At 43.8% G+C, this 16,047-nt stretch overlaps 2 protein-coding genes across 2 annotated transcripts; both read right to left on the bottom strand.

Moving 5' to 3' along the window:
• Positions 1-10,565: 10,565 nt before the first annotated feature.
• On the bottom strand, positions 10,566-11,607 carry LOC9266699 (non-specific lipid transfer protein GPI-anchored 15). The gene is made up of 2 exons (XM_015774547.3): positions 11,120-11,607; positions 10,566-11,026 (listed from the first exon to the last, which is right to left on the bottom strand). Exons 1-2 carry the CDS (start codon positions 11,508-11,510, stop codon positions 10,779-10,781), a joined length of 639 nt encoding a protein of 212 aa, XP_015630033.1. The 5' UTR covers positions 11,511-11,607; the 3' UTR covers positions 10,566-10,778.
• Positions 11,608-12,217: 610 nt separating this feature from the next.
• LOC107277590 (uncharacterized) lies at positions 12,218-13,706 on the bottom strand. The gene is made up of 2 exons (XM_066308315.1): positions 13,015-13,706; positions 12,218-12,908 (listed from the first exon to the last, which is right to left on the bottom strand). The coding sequence occupies exons 1-2, from the start codon at positions 13,704-13,706 to the stop codon at positions 12,218-12,220; spliced, it is 1,383 nt and encodes a 460-aa protein (XP_066164412.1).
• Positions 13,707-16,047: the final 2,341 nt, after the last annotated feature.

Genomic DNA, 16,047 nt, shown 5'->3' with positions numbered 1-16,047 from the left:
CCATCACAAAAGGCCAGGGTTCGTCTTACCGCAAGGAAGAGAGCTCTATTTGTCCCTCGCTACCAGTTGGCGCCTAAGGTTCGTGTGGTGGAAGAAGAAGAAGCTGCCCCAGTTCCAGCGGATCCTCCCGTCGTTAACGTAAGTGATGATGATGGAGAAGATTCAAAGCACACCCATTCAATGGTCGAGTGGGGAGCTACTCAAGATGATGAGGATGAGCCGAACGAGCCTTCAATCAACTCCGATGCCCGGAAGACCTAGGCGTCTTGTTGAGTCGTTGCCTTAGATCGTTGTGTTAGTTTGCTTGTTTAAGATTGGTTGTGTGTGTGGGTCTTGCATGTGGTTTACATCGTTGGTGGGATGTAAATGCATGCGTTTGTTTGCTTTCGAGTGTTAGGTAGTTGGTGAGTTAAGAGGTGTGAGAGTCTTCAGTTTTGTAATAATGAAACTTAGTTAAGATCAATAAAAGTCAAGTTAGTAGAAATTAATTCCCTGTCCTAAGTTGTTTTCTCTCTTGTTTCTCTTCTTGTGCTCCTGTCTCTGTCAAATGGTGAACACCCGCAGCAATGGAAATGGGCCCAACATCAACATCAACAACAATGGAGAGAATCCCATGCTTGCCCAAGTCCTAGCTCAACAGACTCAACTCATGAACATGATGATGCAACAACTCCAGAACCAACAGAACCAGGGGAACAATAATGCACCTCCCGAGAACAAGTTAGCAGAATTTCTTCGTGTGAGGCCACCCACTTTTTCCAGTACTACCAATCCAGTTGAGGCTGGTGATTGGCTACACGCCATAGAGAAGAAGTTGGACCTGCTTCAGTGCACTGATCAAGAAAAAGTCTCCTTTGCTTCACATCAGCTTCATGGCCCTGCCTCTGAGTGGTGGGATCACTTCCGTCTCAACAGGACCACTGCTGAACCAATCACTTGGTTTGAGTTCACCGCTGCTTTCAGGAAGACGCATATACCATCAGGAGTGGTGTCTCTCAAGAAGAAGGAGTTCAGAGCGCTCACTTAGGGATCTCGCTCTGTCACTGAGTATCTGCATGAATTTAATCGCCTGGCTCGCTATGCTCCGGAAGATGTACGCACAGATGAAGAACGCCAAGAGAAGTTCCTGGAAGGACTGAATGATGAGCTTTCTTACCCGCTGATGACTGGAGATTATTCTAATTTTCATAAGTTGGTGGATAAGGCCATTCGCCAGGAGGATAAGTACAACCGAATGGAACAGAAGAAACACAGGATTGCTCACTTCAAAGCTCAGCAGTGGAATAGTCAGAGACCGCGTCTTGCTATGGGACCTCAGGCAGCATCACAGGGTGGATCTTCATCTGTTGTTCGTCCGCAGCGTCAGTTCTTCAACAACAATGCTGGCCACAACAACCGCAGCCAAGCTCCACGTCCTGTTGCAACTCCAGCTCAGCATCAACTTGCCAAGAGGGAGCAGGGAAACAAGCTAGGAGTGTGCTTCAACTGTGGAGAACCATGTCATTACTTTGACAAGTGTCCGAAGCCCCGACGCGTGAAGGTTGTCCCTGAACAGAACAACTCCACCGCATCAGCGACAAAGGCTCGTGTCAATCATGTTGCTGCTGCAGAAGCCCAAGGTGCTCCAGATGTGATTTTGGGTACGTTCCCTGTTAACTCCGTTCCTGCAACAGTGCTTTTCGATTCTGGTGCTACACATTCATTTTTGTCTATGAGTTTTGCGGGAAATCATGGGATGGAGGTAGAAGATCTTAGACGTCCTTTGATGGTTAGTACCCCAAGTAATCAAGCACTCTCATCACAGCGTAGCCCTTCTGTCAGAATAGAGATTCAAGGTGTCCCATTTCTGGCCAACCTTATTCTGTTAGAATCCAAAGACCTTGATGTCATCCTAGGGATGGACTGGTTAGCCCGATATAAAGGTGTGATAGACTGTGCCAATAGAAAAGTAACTCTCACCAGCAATGATGGTCAAGTTGTAACTGTTCACGCATTGACTTCTGAACCTTTAAGGTCAAGTCTAAACCAAATAACTTTGGAAGAGATTCCCATAGTACGGGACTACCCAGATGTGTTCCCGGATAATTTACCTGGTATGCCGCCGAAGAGAGATATAGAATTCAGAATAGATCTGGTACCTGGGACAACTCCGATCCATAAGAGACCTTATAGAATGGCCGCCAATGAATTAGCAGAGGTCAAGAGGCAAGTAGATGATTTGCTTCAGAAAGGATACATTAGACCAAGTTCGTCTCCATGGGGAGCTCCAGTCATTTTTGTGGAAAAAAAAGATCATACCCAGAGGATGTGTGTGGACTATCGTGCACTAAATGATGTGACTATCAAGAATATATATCCACTGCCTAGAATTAATGATTTGTTTGATCAGCTTAAAGGTGCCACCGTTTTCTCCAAGATCGATCTTCGATTAGGGTATCACCAGTTAAGGATCAAAGAGGAGGATATACCTAAGACGGCTTTTACCACTCGGTATGGGTTGTTTGAATGTACGGTTATGTCTTTTGGACTTACCAATGCCCCTGCTTTCTTCATGAACTTGATGAATAAGGTGTTTATGGAATACCTAGACAAGTTCGTGGTAGTCTTTATTGATGACATTCTTATCTACTCCCGAACCAAAGAAGAGCATGAAGAACACCTTCGCCTTGCATTGGAAAAGCTACGAGAGCATCAATTGTATGCCAAGTTTAGCAAGTGTGAATTTTGGTTGTCTGAAGTAAAGTTCCTTGGTCACGTCATCTAAGCCGGAGGAGTTGCCGTTGATCCTAGTAATGTGGTCTGTAACCAATTGGAAACAACAGAAGACAGTCTCAGAGATTCGCAGTTTTCTGGGTCATGCAGGCTATTACCGGAGGTTTATAGAGAATTTTTCCAAGATTGCTAAGCCCATGACACGACTGCTTCAAAAAGATGTGAAGTACAAGTGGTCAAAAGAATGTGAGCAGAGTTTTCAAGAGTTGAAAAGTCGCTTAATATCAGCACCCATTCTGATTTTACCTGATCCAAAGAAGGGTTTCCAAGTGTACTGCGATGCATCTAAGCTTGGGTTAGGTTGTGTTCTGATGCAAGATGGGAAGGTGGTTGCCTATGCATCTCGTCAGTTACGTCCGCATGAGAAGAACTACCCTACTCATGATCTTGAGTTAGCTGCAGTGGTTCATGCGTTGAAGATTTGGCGACACTATCTCTTTGGTACTCGTACGGAGGTGTACACAGATCACAAGAGTTTGAAGTATATTTTTACCCAGCCGGATCTGAACATGAGACAACGAAGATGGTTGGAATTGATTAAGGATTATGACATGGGAATTCATTATCACCCAGGAAAGGCTAATGTTGTAGCAGATGCTCTTAGCAGGAAAGGCTATTGCAATGCTACGGAAGGACGACAGTTGCCGTTGGAATTATGTAAGGAATTTGAAAGACTGAATTTGGGAATCGTTAGTAAAGGTTTTGTTGCAGCTTTGGAAGCGAAGCCCACTCTCATTGATCAGGTTAGAGAAGCTCAAACCAATGATCCTGATATTCAAGAGATTAAGAAGAATATGAGAAGAGGAAAAGCTATCGGGTATTTGGAAGATGAGCAAGGAACCGTATGGTTGGGCGAGAGAATCTGTGTCCCAGAAAACAAAGAGTTGAAAGATGCAATTCTGAAGGAAGCTCATGACACGTTATACTCCATTCACCCTGGTAGTACCAAGATGTACCAAGATCTCAAGGAAAAATTTTGGTGGGCAAGTATGAAGCGTGAGATAGCAGAATATGTAGCTGTGTGTGATGTTTGTCAGCGAGTCAAGGCAGAACATTAGAAACCCGCGGGTTTGTTGCAGCCTTTAAAGATACCAGAATGGAAGTGGGAGGAAATAGGGATGGATTTCATCACTGGTCTACCCAGAACGTCATCGGGCCATGACTCTATTTGGGTGATAGTCGACAGACTTACCAAAGTGGCTCATTTCATCCCTGTGAGGACAACATATTCCGGAAGCCGTTTGGTGGAATTGTATATGGCAAGGATTGTGTGTTTGCATGGTGTTCCTAAGAAAATAGTATCCGATCGAGGTAGCCAGTTTACTTCAAAGTTTTGGAAGAAGCTTCAGGAAGATATGGGTTCTAAGTTGAATTTCAGTACCGCATATCATCCACAGACAGACGGACAAACTGAAAGGGTAAACCAGATTTTGGAAGACATGTTGAGAGCTTGTGCTTTAGACTTCGGTGGAAGTTGGGATAAGAATCTGCCTTACGCGGAATTCTCGTACAACAACAGTTATCAAGCAAGTCTTCAAATGGCTCCTTATGAAGCGATGTATGGTCGGAAGTGCCGCACTCCGCTTTTGTGGGATCAAACGGGAGAACGTCAGGTTTTTGGGACTGATATCCTAAGGGAAGCAGAAGAGAAGGTAAAGATCATTCAAGAAAGATTGCGTGTGGCTCAGTCTCGTCATAAGAGTTATGCCGACAATCGCCGCAGAGATTTAAGTTTTGAGGAAGGAGATCATGTGTACCTTCGTGTCATGCCTCTTCGGGGAGTTGATTGTTTTCACACCAAAGAAAAATTGGCACCGCGTTTCGTGGGACCTTTTAAGATTGTCAGTCAAAGAGGTGAGGTTGCTTATCAGTTGGAGTTACCTCAATCTTTGGCAGGTGTCCATAATGTGTTCCATGTGTCATAGTTGAAAAAGTGTTTAAGGGTACCCACTGAAGAAGCTAATCCTGAGCAAATAGAAATCCAAGAGGATCTGACTTATGTTGAGAAACCAATCCGTATCTTGGAGACAGATGAGAGAAAAACCAGGAATCGAGTCATCCGTTTTTGCAAGGTCCAATGGAGTAATCACTCAGAGGAAGAATCTACTTGGGAACAAGAAGATGAATTAAAGTCAGCTCATCCGCATCTTTTCGCCAGTTCTTCCGAATCTCGAGGATGAGATTCTGTTAAAGGGGGGTAGGTTTGTCACACCCTGAAAAATCTTAAATTTATAAATTGTTGTTTAATTGGAATTATTAGAATTGAATTTTAAAAGCCTAGAAGAGAAGATCTAATTTTAAATAATAAATTCCAATATAAAAATGGGCTACATAAAATTTTATTAAATACTTCACTTGATTTTATAGTTCCTAGATTTTTCTGGGATTTATTTGAGCCAAGGAAGTATTTTTAATCAATGGAATTGCATTTCATGAATAATTTAAAAAGAAAAAGGTTTTATAATCCTCTTTTGCCTTTGGCCCGAAAGCCTTCCTCTCTCTCTCCCCGGCCCAAGTCAGCCCGCAGCCGCCCGCTCGCGCTTTCTCTTCCGCTGACAGGTGGGGCCCACCTGTCAGGGCTGTCGTCTTCCTCGCGCCGCCCGGCCGCGTCCCAGCCTCCCGAGCCGCCGCCGCTGCCCTTCCAAATTCCGTCGCCCCTTTCCATCTCCGGTCGAATCAATAGAGGGGAAATGATCCTCGGGATCCCCTCTTCCTTTTCTCTTTTGGAATCGTCGTCTAATTTCCTTTGGAAATCGCCGGATTCGATCTCGAATCGGATTCGATTTTCTCCCCGTACCCTAATCTTTCCTTCGCCGTCGCCGGCCGCCGTGGGCCTCCGTCGCCGCCCCCTAGCCCCTTTAGAAGGACCCCCGGGACCTCCTCTCTCCGCCGCCACCCTCGCCTTAGCTCGCCGTCGTCTTTAGCGCCGCCTCCATGTTCACCTGTGCGCCGCCGTCACCGCCGCGAGTTCAGCCGAGCACCGCCGTCGCTCCGATCATCGTCATCGCTCAGGAAGGCCATCGTCGGGATCGCTAGGTCGTCGCCGTCCTCGTCCACCCCTTCATCGTCGCCGGAGATCGCCGGAGCACCGCCGTCGTCGTCGAACCGATAGTCGCCGCCGCTTCGTCCTCGTCGCCGTCGTCGTCCGGTTGCCGTCCGTCGCTGTTCGTGCCTCGGTAAGGTTCGCCGCGTCGCCCGCTACCCGTAGGTGCCGTCCGTTTGCGCCGCCGCACCGTCGTTCGCCGGCGAGCACGCGAGCCCGAGCCGTCGTCGGTGGTGACGTCACCGCTGACGGCATCGTCGCCGTTTCCGTAGACTCGGGGTGGATCGATTCGATCTCGGCCGTTCGTTCCGTAGACCGCCGCCGTGCACCCGGTCCACCGTGAGCCGATCCCGCTGACGCAATAAACCATTTTTTCTTTTCAAAAATAATTCATTATTGCGCCATAATTCAATTAAAATCTATATAAGTGATTTAATCCGATTTAATCTTTAAAAATTCATAACTATATCATCTTAGCTCGGATTTAGTTGGTTCAAGTCTCTAAATTTTTATAAAATTGAGATCTACATGTTAAAAATATCTACATGTACTGTTTATGATTGTTTATGTACTGTTTTGGTGATTTTGCTCTTTTATGCTTAGATTCTGACGTTCCCGGAGAGTCCGATTTTGCAGGAGAGGACTTTGAAGAGTTCCAAGGCTAGCAAGGCAAGTCACACAGATCCTAAACAACCCTTTGAGCATGTTGATCCCGTTTAAAGCTATTGTTTCTATTCAACTATTGCATTTATTTTTGAATGTCATTGGGTGGAAATAACCTATTGCCTTGTTAAAGCCCTTTTGTTATTGATTCCCTATTCTTTGTCACTTGGTTAATAATTTGATTAGCTAGAACATTATATGGTTTTAGCTAAAGTGAATAGGATGCTTAGCCATGCTTAGAGACACTAGCTCATATAAATGGGATATTTATGATTTACTATTATTTAATGATGGCTTAATGATAGCTCGCGATGGTTAATCGTGATGGGTTAATTAATTAATGTGCCAACTAAAACTTGCTAATGGTGGGTTATGAGCACATGGTTTTGATGGTCGTGCTCATGACAATTAAGGACCGGTTCATGATTTTCGGTTGTGAAACATTAATCGTGCCAACCACAAGCCAGCGTGGGCAACGGCTTTACCTTTTGTATAGTATGGTTCATTATGGGGCACCAGACTGAGAAGTGGCGGAGATAAGTCCACGGGGGTCGCTGGGGAGTCCATGCCTTGTTTTATAAGGGGGTGATTATGATCCAGGAATGGTGCTCTGTTTTGAATTGTATTATGCGGAGGGTATTGTCACAATCTCTATTCGGGTACTTGTTAAGTATCGCGACGCATGGTTGACATGATGTTGAGGTTGTGTCTTGTGGGTACAGTGGTACACCTCTGGCCAGAGTTTAAACTATTCGAATAGCCGTGCTTGCGGTTATGGGAGGGTCTAACAATGTCTTTCGTGATTAGTTTCACACTTCTCACCTTAATAAATGATGCTGTAATTGGTAATAACTTGTTGAGCTCCTGGTTTGGAATGGTATATTCCTAGTTTGGAGATAGAACTGTGCAACCGGGGTTGGTTGTTCAGAATGGTTGGGCCTATGCAACAGGGTATGTTGTATAGCGTTGGATTAATACTGTTTAATTAATACTTTACTGTTTTATTAAATTCTGAAATATTTATTAAAGGCTATTTATGCAAATGAGACTATACTATGCCATCCTTTGTTATCATGTGCACTTGCATATTTGTTGTGTGGCTTGCTGAGTATGTCATATACTCACCTTGCAATCATTCATCAGAGGAGGAGTTCTACAGTGATGCTGATGGTATGGATGATTAGGCGTAGCCTTGGTCAAGCTGCCTGTGGAGTGGAGTCGTCTGCGCCGTTTATCTTATTTTTTCCGCTGCTTAGATCTTTATTGATTGAGAGGAACTATCTACCTCTGTATTGACACTTTATTCGCTTATTAATTAGAGTAATAATTGTACTCTATTATCAATTTGTTATTGTGTGCCACGGCTGATTCCTGGACGAGGGTTTACACAGATGTAAGTGTTTGGAATTTTGGATAGAAATTCCGGGCGTGATAGACCTCCATCTATTACTTAATCCCGTTAAACATCTAACGACTTTCGACCAACTTAATTAATTTACCTTAACATGCATATGAGGGCTATGTACCTATACAAAATGACCTTGATACTTTTAAAATGATCTTTTTAGGAGATAAATAAATATTCATAAAAAAGATGATCATAGCATCCCAATTACACATTTGATTTATGAAGTCACTGATTATAATAGGTATTCATCTAGCAATATAGATAATAGGTTGAAAAAATAGGTGTGGCCGGTTGAACATCATACCGATAAGCATAAGGGTTTGCACCTAGGAATCTTAACAATGAAACAACCTTGAGATGGCCTTAGCAATAAATCAAGTCAATTCCATATAGGAATTAAAGACCATGTCCATTTTTTTCATTATTGGTAAAACTTGCTGCAATATATTGTAAAGTCTTGAGGTAGAACAATCTAGAAATGTGTATTTGTTACAAGACACTCCACTTTAGTGATGATTCGTTAAACACACTATGACCATTACTTCAATATTTCTTGAGAGATAAAATTAGAACGTATGCCTTTACCCATGCCATGTTATATGCACTTATATTTTTATTCCAAATTGCAAAGATCAAATCTTTTTAAGGATGATCCATAGAAAGAAAATCTCCAAGAAAAAACAAAAATAAAATAAAAATTGAACGAATGTTGCTGGATTTAAAACCCATTCTGAATAGAAAAATTCAAACATTTTACGAGCATTGTTAGAATGAAAAAATATATAAAAGATTAAAATACAATCAATCAAAGAATTGATATTATTGGATTTCTTTTTGGGTTGTAAGATATCCTTATGTGGAGTTAAAATATCCTAAATTTTCTTATAGGAACCATCTCCATTGTTTCAACAAAATATTTTCTCATCAATTCAAAACCGCATGATCTCATGTAATTTTATTTTAGAATTTATATGTTGCAAGGGTAATTATAAGAAAATAACCAACGTTCAAAGCACACAAAATAAGTTTAATTTTAGTTTAGAATATAATAAAAAAATATTTTAATAAAAAGTCATCCGCACATAAATATTCATAATAAAATTACACTCACTTATATAAGAAGATGCCCGCGCATGTGCGCGGGCTACCTTTCTAGTTGATATAGATGTTAATAAACCTAAGAATATATATGTGTCTAAATTCATTAACATCTATATGAATGTAGGTAATGCTATAAAGTCTTACAATATGAAACGGAGGGAGTAGTAAATAACTATGGTATGAATTGGCTATTAAATTGAATATAGATGATTTGGAGCTAGTAGTTGTCTATACTATTAAACTTGCTTTTAAAGGTGAGTTTGAGAGGAGAGGAAAAGAGAAAAATGAGAAGATACGCAAAACGAGGTGAGCCATTAGCGTATGATTAATTGAGTATAAACTATTTTAAACTTTAAAAATAGATTAATATGACTTTCTAAAGTAACTTTCATATAGAATTTTTTTTAAAAAAAAACACACCATTTAATAGTTCGGGAAGCGTGAGCGCGGAAAACAAAACAAACTTTCTCACAATCAAACGCTGCCGACAGCGCTTTGCAGCAGTTGCCGGTTCTTGGGCCTTAGCACTCATCTTATCTCTACTTTCCCAACTCACCTATCTCGTTTTCCGTGCGTACGTTTTTCAAATCGTTGAACGGTATGTTTTTTGAAAAAAAAATTCTATAAGAGAGTTACTTTAAAAAAATCATATTAATCCATTTTCAAATTTATTTTAGCTAATACTTAATTAATCATGCACTAAAAGCTGCTTCGTTTTGCACTCCCGAACACATCTACACCACCATGCGGCCAAGTGAACGGCGCTGATATGGCTCATCGTCTCTGTCACTTGACACTGTATTTGGCCTATTTCTTGATCGGCACTAGGGGCCGGCGGCGGAGGAGCTGGTGCATATGCTATGATCTTTGAAGTGGGCGGCACCAGTTGCGGTGCTTACAATGGCGATGGTGCGGTGGTGGAGGTGGTGGTCGGTGGCTGGTCGGCTGGTTTTGGCTCGGCAACGACCTTGTTTCGTTTGCCAATTCGGCTTCGGCATGTGTGTGGGTATGTTTCTTCGACGGATAGGTGGATGGCTCTTCGCGTCCATAAATGGATTTGGAGACGATAGGCAAAGGATGAGTCTGACATCAAAGTTTCTGTAAAATCAGAGTTTTTAAGATGAGTGGTGTGATGATGACTACAAGAAAAATTAGCTATTGCCATGAAAGTATTACCACGAAAAATTATTGGTGGCAATATATCATACTATTGCCACGATAAAACTTTTCGTGGCAAATAAGTATATTCTGTTGCAACGATGTATAATCATTGTAATATCTTTTATTTCCGTTGCAACAAAAATAAGCTATCACCCAAAAAAAAAAGTATCGTTGCAATAAAAACTAAACTATCGTAAAAAAAATCATTTTCCAACAACTCATGAGTTGTTGTTACACAAGTTCAGAACAAATTTGAAGCAAGGACATAGTAGAAGTTTCGAAGCTTAATCTTCTTTTTTAGTCTCTAGTCGTTTTCTTATTCTTTTGTGTTCCGTTACTGTGAGGTGCGGAGTTTAAGTACTCTTGTTTGTAACTTTGTATGTTCCCTTGTGGATATAGATGTTGGATTCCGATTAATTTTTCGTCATCACGGATATAACTACTATCTTATTATGTCGAAATACTCCATAACAATGTTGTTACAAATTAATTACATCCGCAAATGGCATATTAACTCAAAGTCTTCTAACCTGAAAAGCAAGCTAATAACGATGCACATGTGCTGATGTGCATATACCATCACGATCACAAATCACAATGGACGTGTGTATATAAGACCAGCCATGCATCTCAGATCATACAAGCATAAGCAAGCATGGAGGAGATCAAGACGGCGACGGCAGCAGAGGCGCCACCACCATGGACTCCGGCGGCCGCCGAGTACGGCATACCCGGCACTGACTTGGATCCACCACCTGCAGTCATCGCCGGGTCCATGCCAGCGGGCTCCATGGCCGGCGCGGCGGCAGTTGCCCCCGTGGACGGCGTCGCCGACGAGCCGCCGGCCGGAGCAGAGCCCGACGTCGACCCTGTCGCATCTGCAAACACCACGCCCGCCACGGCGATCACTCCATGCGTACGCGAGTTCAGTCCACAAGTAAGTATTGGCACGGCACGAACGAACGGCTTACCTGCGCAGGCATTGGGAGGCAGGTTGCAGGCGGTTGGGAGCAGCGACTGCACCCCGCCGAGCACCGGCGCGAGCGGGGACGGCGCCGACGCCACGGCGGCGCAGAGGCAGGGCGCCTGCGACTGGAACATGGCCCGCATCTGCTCGCAGCACGCGTCCGACGGCGTCGACGAGTTGCCGATGAAGTAGCTGACGCACGGCGACAGCGAGGCCTGCACCGGCGGGCAGCTCGGCGCGTTCGCCGGCTGACCGGGCGGCTGCGGAGGCTGCTGCTGCTGCTGCTGCGGCTGCGCCGAGGACGCCATGATCGCCGCGACCACCACGGCGAGTCCCAGCTGCCAGCTCGCCGTGAACGAGGTGCCGCGCCGGCGCCGAGCCATCGATCGATCCATCGTCGTGTTTGGCACACACACAATGTCACGTACGTGCCGGTTCTCTTATATACTGGTGCCGGGTTCGAGGAAAATTAGGTGATCATGCCAGTAGGTGCACTGCTCTATCTAACACAAACGACACCTTACATCGATTGATCATAAAGTTCACAGGTAGATTCCACTTTTCGATAGGACGTAGACGTACACTAATATCTTTTCCCAGCGACTTTGGTGCGAAAATATTACACTGTCCAGTTGGAGAATGCATGGATGGAGACATGCATGTCACTGCATCTACATGAATTAGCTGACAAAAGTCTTCCAAATCATAGTCAGAACATTAATTTTTTTAAGGAAACACATTACAAACACGGACACTCACATCGTGCATACATATCCCTATTCATATACACGGTGACGATTGATAATCCATACTTAGAGGTCATTTCATCATAGTGATTAATTTTAAGAAGACAAAAATTTCCAGTTGCAACAGTACTACAATGTTACTCAGTTAAGTAACACTTCAGATGTTCTAAATCAAAGCATAGTGGCAAAGGAACAAATGGATTTGTGTGTGAGCTTATATATGTAACCAGGTTTCATATTAGTTCCAACTTGTACACTTAGTTCAGAGAAAGCTCATAGGAACTAATGTAAGCAATTAAAAAAAATTGTGGAAATCAAACACCAGGAGTATACGTGTCTCTATGCATGTTGATACTCTAATTCCGATAGAGATGATCTTCACTACTTATTTCAGGGAACTCTCCAATCCAGCATGGTGTGTATGGAAAAGAAGCTTCTATGCCGCCCCCGACTTCCGAGACCTGATTAAAATTTTGAGGGAATATGCTGCCCAAGTCTTGCATCTTTGAGCTGTTTAAATGGTAGGCCACTCCTCTCTCGCATGACAAACTCAAAAATACAATTTCCCTATAAGGATGGAATCCAAGAAGTGAAATACTAACATGACTTTGCTCTTCAACACCATCTTGTGTATCATGATCAACATCATCGTTATCAGAGTACCATTCATATTTATCTTCCACCGGCACTTCATTGTTACCCTCTAGTAAGAGATCATCGTAAGTAACATTGTAGAACCACGGCCCACCAAAATTTTTACGATAGAGATCATAGTTAACATCGTGAAGTATCCAAGGTCCATTGACTTGATGATATCCCCAGCGTGACAACAAGGGCTTAAGGTTGTTTCTATGTTTTAATACCCATTTGGCCTTAGCACATGACTCATTAAGGATCCAAACCGAAAGTTGAAGGTCCAGCTCTTGCTCAAGTGATGCTAAGTATACCCCATTCTCTGATTTTCCAAGATAAAACTTTAGACACTTGCTCATGTCAATATCTTGTGGATTCTTGATTACTTTGTACTTTCCATCAGTCAATGATAGTCTATATAAAGTCCAAATAAAAGGGTGTTAGTAAATAATATACAGTATTGAATGACATTATTTTAACAGCCAAAGTTAAACAGAATGCATAGTTTACGTATGTATACCTTGTCACATAATTGCACCTATGCACGTAAAGTGCACCATGCCAGTAGGCAGCATAGTGTTGTCTAGAATAAAGCTTCACTAAGTCGCCGATGGTGCCTGCAGCCTCCCCTTCCCTGACAAATAACCGATCCTCCCATTGCTTTGTCGCCGACGAGAAGACATTCAATAGAAATGGTGATGGTGGCCATTCCGACTCCCTTATGATTGGGTCAAGTCTCATATTGCACATAAGGTAAGAGATCCTGATCACCTCGTAGTGCGGTGATACAGTGGGATCGAACACGATGTAGTTATCGCTAAAGGTACCCCGAGACGGTGGCAGTAGGGGCAAGGTCACGCACCGTCGCGTGGCCGGATTAACCACGTGGGTGTATAGCAGGAGGAGACCGTTGCAATGATCATTCACGGCGTAGAGCGCATATTTGTTAGGCATGTAGTCAAGCTTGCCGCTGATTGCAGGGGTCGTTGGCGTCGACGGGCGGGAGAAGAATTCTGGGAACCTGAGGTCATCGAAGTGGATGAAGATGCCGGCGAGCGAGAGCGGGAGGAGATCCGTGCGCAGCAGGCGGCGGTCGTCGATGGTGGCCCGCCAGGCCGCGCAGACGCACCGTGCGGCGGCGAGGCTGCGTGGTGGGAGGCGGCCGAGGACGTCAGCGAGCACGTCGTCGGGTAGCAGATAGTTGATCGTCATGCTTCTTGCTGTTGTTGGTTCCATTGGAATTGGAGATCGATCTGTGGTGGATCAAACATACGGCTATTGAGGTGCCGTTGTCGGTTTGGTCTGCCGTTTTTTCTCTTTTTAAATCTGTTTATCGAAACCAAATAGGCTTCGATCAGTCCGATCACAGGGCGAATCCGAGTCGAGTTGTCGGGTCCGTAATTCCGGACCGAATCAGACCGTTTGATTCACTATAAGATTCGTGCCGGATTCCAAACAAAAAATTAAACATCAACTCCAGGAGGGGATCCGAACTCTAGATTTCACCACGCAGTTTGATTCACTATAAGATTCGTGCCGGATTCCAAAAAAAAAAATTAAACATCAACTCCAGGAGGGGATCCGAACTCTAGATTTCACCACGCATGCACTACCACTACACTGCTAAATGGATTAGTACTCTATGTGCGAGTTACATGCTACTTATAGATAATTAAATGTAAGTTTTATTGTAAATATATTAGAGTTATATTTGACGGATTTTGAAGAAATTTTTTGTCGAAAGATATATAGATACTTCTACTTGATATTAGGGATAATTATTGCTTCCCAACTGTTGTTTTGTCCCTATTTTTTAGGTCTGAAATTTTACCTCTTTTTTTAAAAACGAAGCTGAGTTCTACCCTAATTTAGACTGTTGGTTTCACAGTGTTCATTTAAGAGCAAAAGGATATTTATGTCCATGGTTGTTGTTGCATTTTTATCCTTATTCTTTTTCATCTCCGGTTATTTTTTTCATAAAATTTCTTACATCTAAGTGCCGGTTATTTTTTTTCATAAAATTTCTTCCATCTAAGCGCCGACGACGAACTACGCCACCACCGGTGGGATGCTGGAGCCACCCGAGCCACCGCTTTCTCGCCGGAGACCCGCCGCCTCCCCTTGCTTCGATGTGCCAAGGACGAACAACACCGCCGCCGCTAGGCATAGTACAAATAACTGGACCGGAGGTCGACCCGCTCTAATTGTCGGTTCACCGGTCGAACCGTTGGGTCACCGGTCGAGCCACCGGTTTTTTATTAATTAATATTATATTTGATTTGCATTATTTTAAATATAGAATCAGCACAATTGGTAAAAATATGCATAAATAAACTAATGTATCTATTATTATATGGCCACAACATAAAAATATAAATGTAGCGTGGTAGCATAAAAAATTCATAAGGCCATAATGCTAGGACAAATTAAAAAACCGCTTCCATTTCACCGGTTCCCATAAAAACCGTCCAATTCACTGTTATTTTTCCGGTTCGATTGCAGGGGCGGTCTTTTTGTTGAACAGAGCCACCAAGGTCACCGGTTTTGGTTTTTTCCAGTTCAACCGCCGGCCTGATCCGGTTTTTTGTACTATGCCACTAGGACACTAGAGCCACCCTCGTCGTTGCTTGCTAGCCAGAGACCAACCGCCACCTCGCGTCCGTGCCTCTATGCGTCGGGGCACGGTGGCCGCCGCCTCCCCTTGCTTTGACGCGCCGAGCACGAACGCCGTCACCGCCGCGACGGTTGGTCGGAGAGCCGTCACCTCGCCTCGAGTGCCTACCTCGGCTCACCGGAGTGCTTCTGTTGCCGCCACCAACAGGACATTGGAGCTGCCTTCGCCGTTGCTTGCTTTCTTGCAGCCTTGCAAGAGACCCACCACCGCCTCGTGTGCGTGCCTCGATGTGGTTGGGTGCGGCCACCGCCACCTCTCCTTGCTTTCATGCACCGAGCGTGTACGCCGCCGCCAGAGAGCACCTGCCGTGCCAACTGACTGGAGAACCGTCGTTGTTTCGCGTACCTACAACGACGCGTAGGAGCGTCGTCCTTGCCCCTGCCGCACGCTCTCGTCATCGCATGCTGCTGCTGCATAGGGATTTTGGGGAATCGAATGGGGATGGGAAAAATATATGGGTAGAATGGTAAGCTACTAAGTCATTGATCATTTTTGTATTTGTATTTCTTTAACTCTTTAGCGTGGGATCCACCTAACAGCCATCCAATCCAGGGGTAAACGTCTACTTCATGTTCGGAAAGCGGGGGTAAAATTACAAACCCTAAAAAGTGGGGGACAAAACAACAGTTGAGGCTGAAAGTAGGAGCATGGATACAATTGTCCCTTCATATTATGTCAGTTTGGGTTTTACTAACCCCATTGAAATTTGATGAAGTTTATATAAAAATATATCAACATTTATATCACCTAATTAGTTCCAATAAATCCATCAGCCAATATATTTTTGTAATATATTTATTTTATGTTGGAAATATTGTAATATTTTTATATAAACTTGCTCAAACATGAAGGATTTGACTTAGGACAAACCTAAAGTGA

The sequence above is a fragment of the Oryza sativa genome, chromosome 3 (genome assembly GCF_034140825.1).
Source record: "Oryza sativa Japonica Group chromosome 3, ASM3414082v1".
Lineage (NCBI taxonomy): Eukaryota > Viridiplantae > Streptophyta > Magnoliopsida > Poales > Poaceae > Oryza > Oryza sativa.
The sequence above is the reverse complement of the archived record's forward strand: the minus strand, read 5'-3'. Positions and strand labels throughout refer to the sequence as shown.

What these genes read in the sequence shown, in the direction of transcription:
- LOC9266699 (XM_015774547.3), bottom strand. Translation starts at nt 11,510, where the DNA reads ATGGATCGATCGATGGCTCGGCGCCGGCGCGGCACCTCGTTCACGGCG. An exon ending in GCCTCCCAATGCCTGCGCAG is followed by an intron (nt 11,027 to 11,119) that starts GTAAGCCGTTCG and finishes TGGTGTTTGCAG; the next exon opens with ATGCGACAGGGTCGACGTCG.
- LOC107277590 (XM_066308315.1), bottom strand. Translation starts at nt 13,706, where the DNA reads ATGACGATCAACTATCTGCTACCCGACGACGTGCTCGCTGACGTCCTC. An exon ending in AGGTGCAATTATGTGACAAG is followed by an intron (nt 12,909 to 13,014) that starts GTATACATACGT and finishes GACTTTATATAG; the next exon opens with ACTATCATTGACTGATGGAA.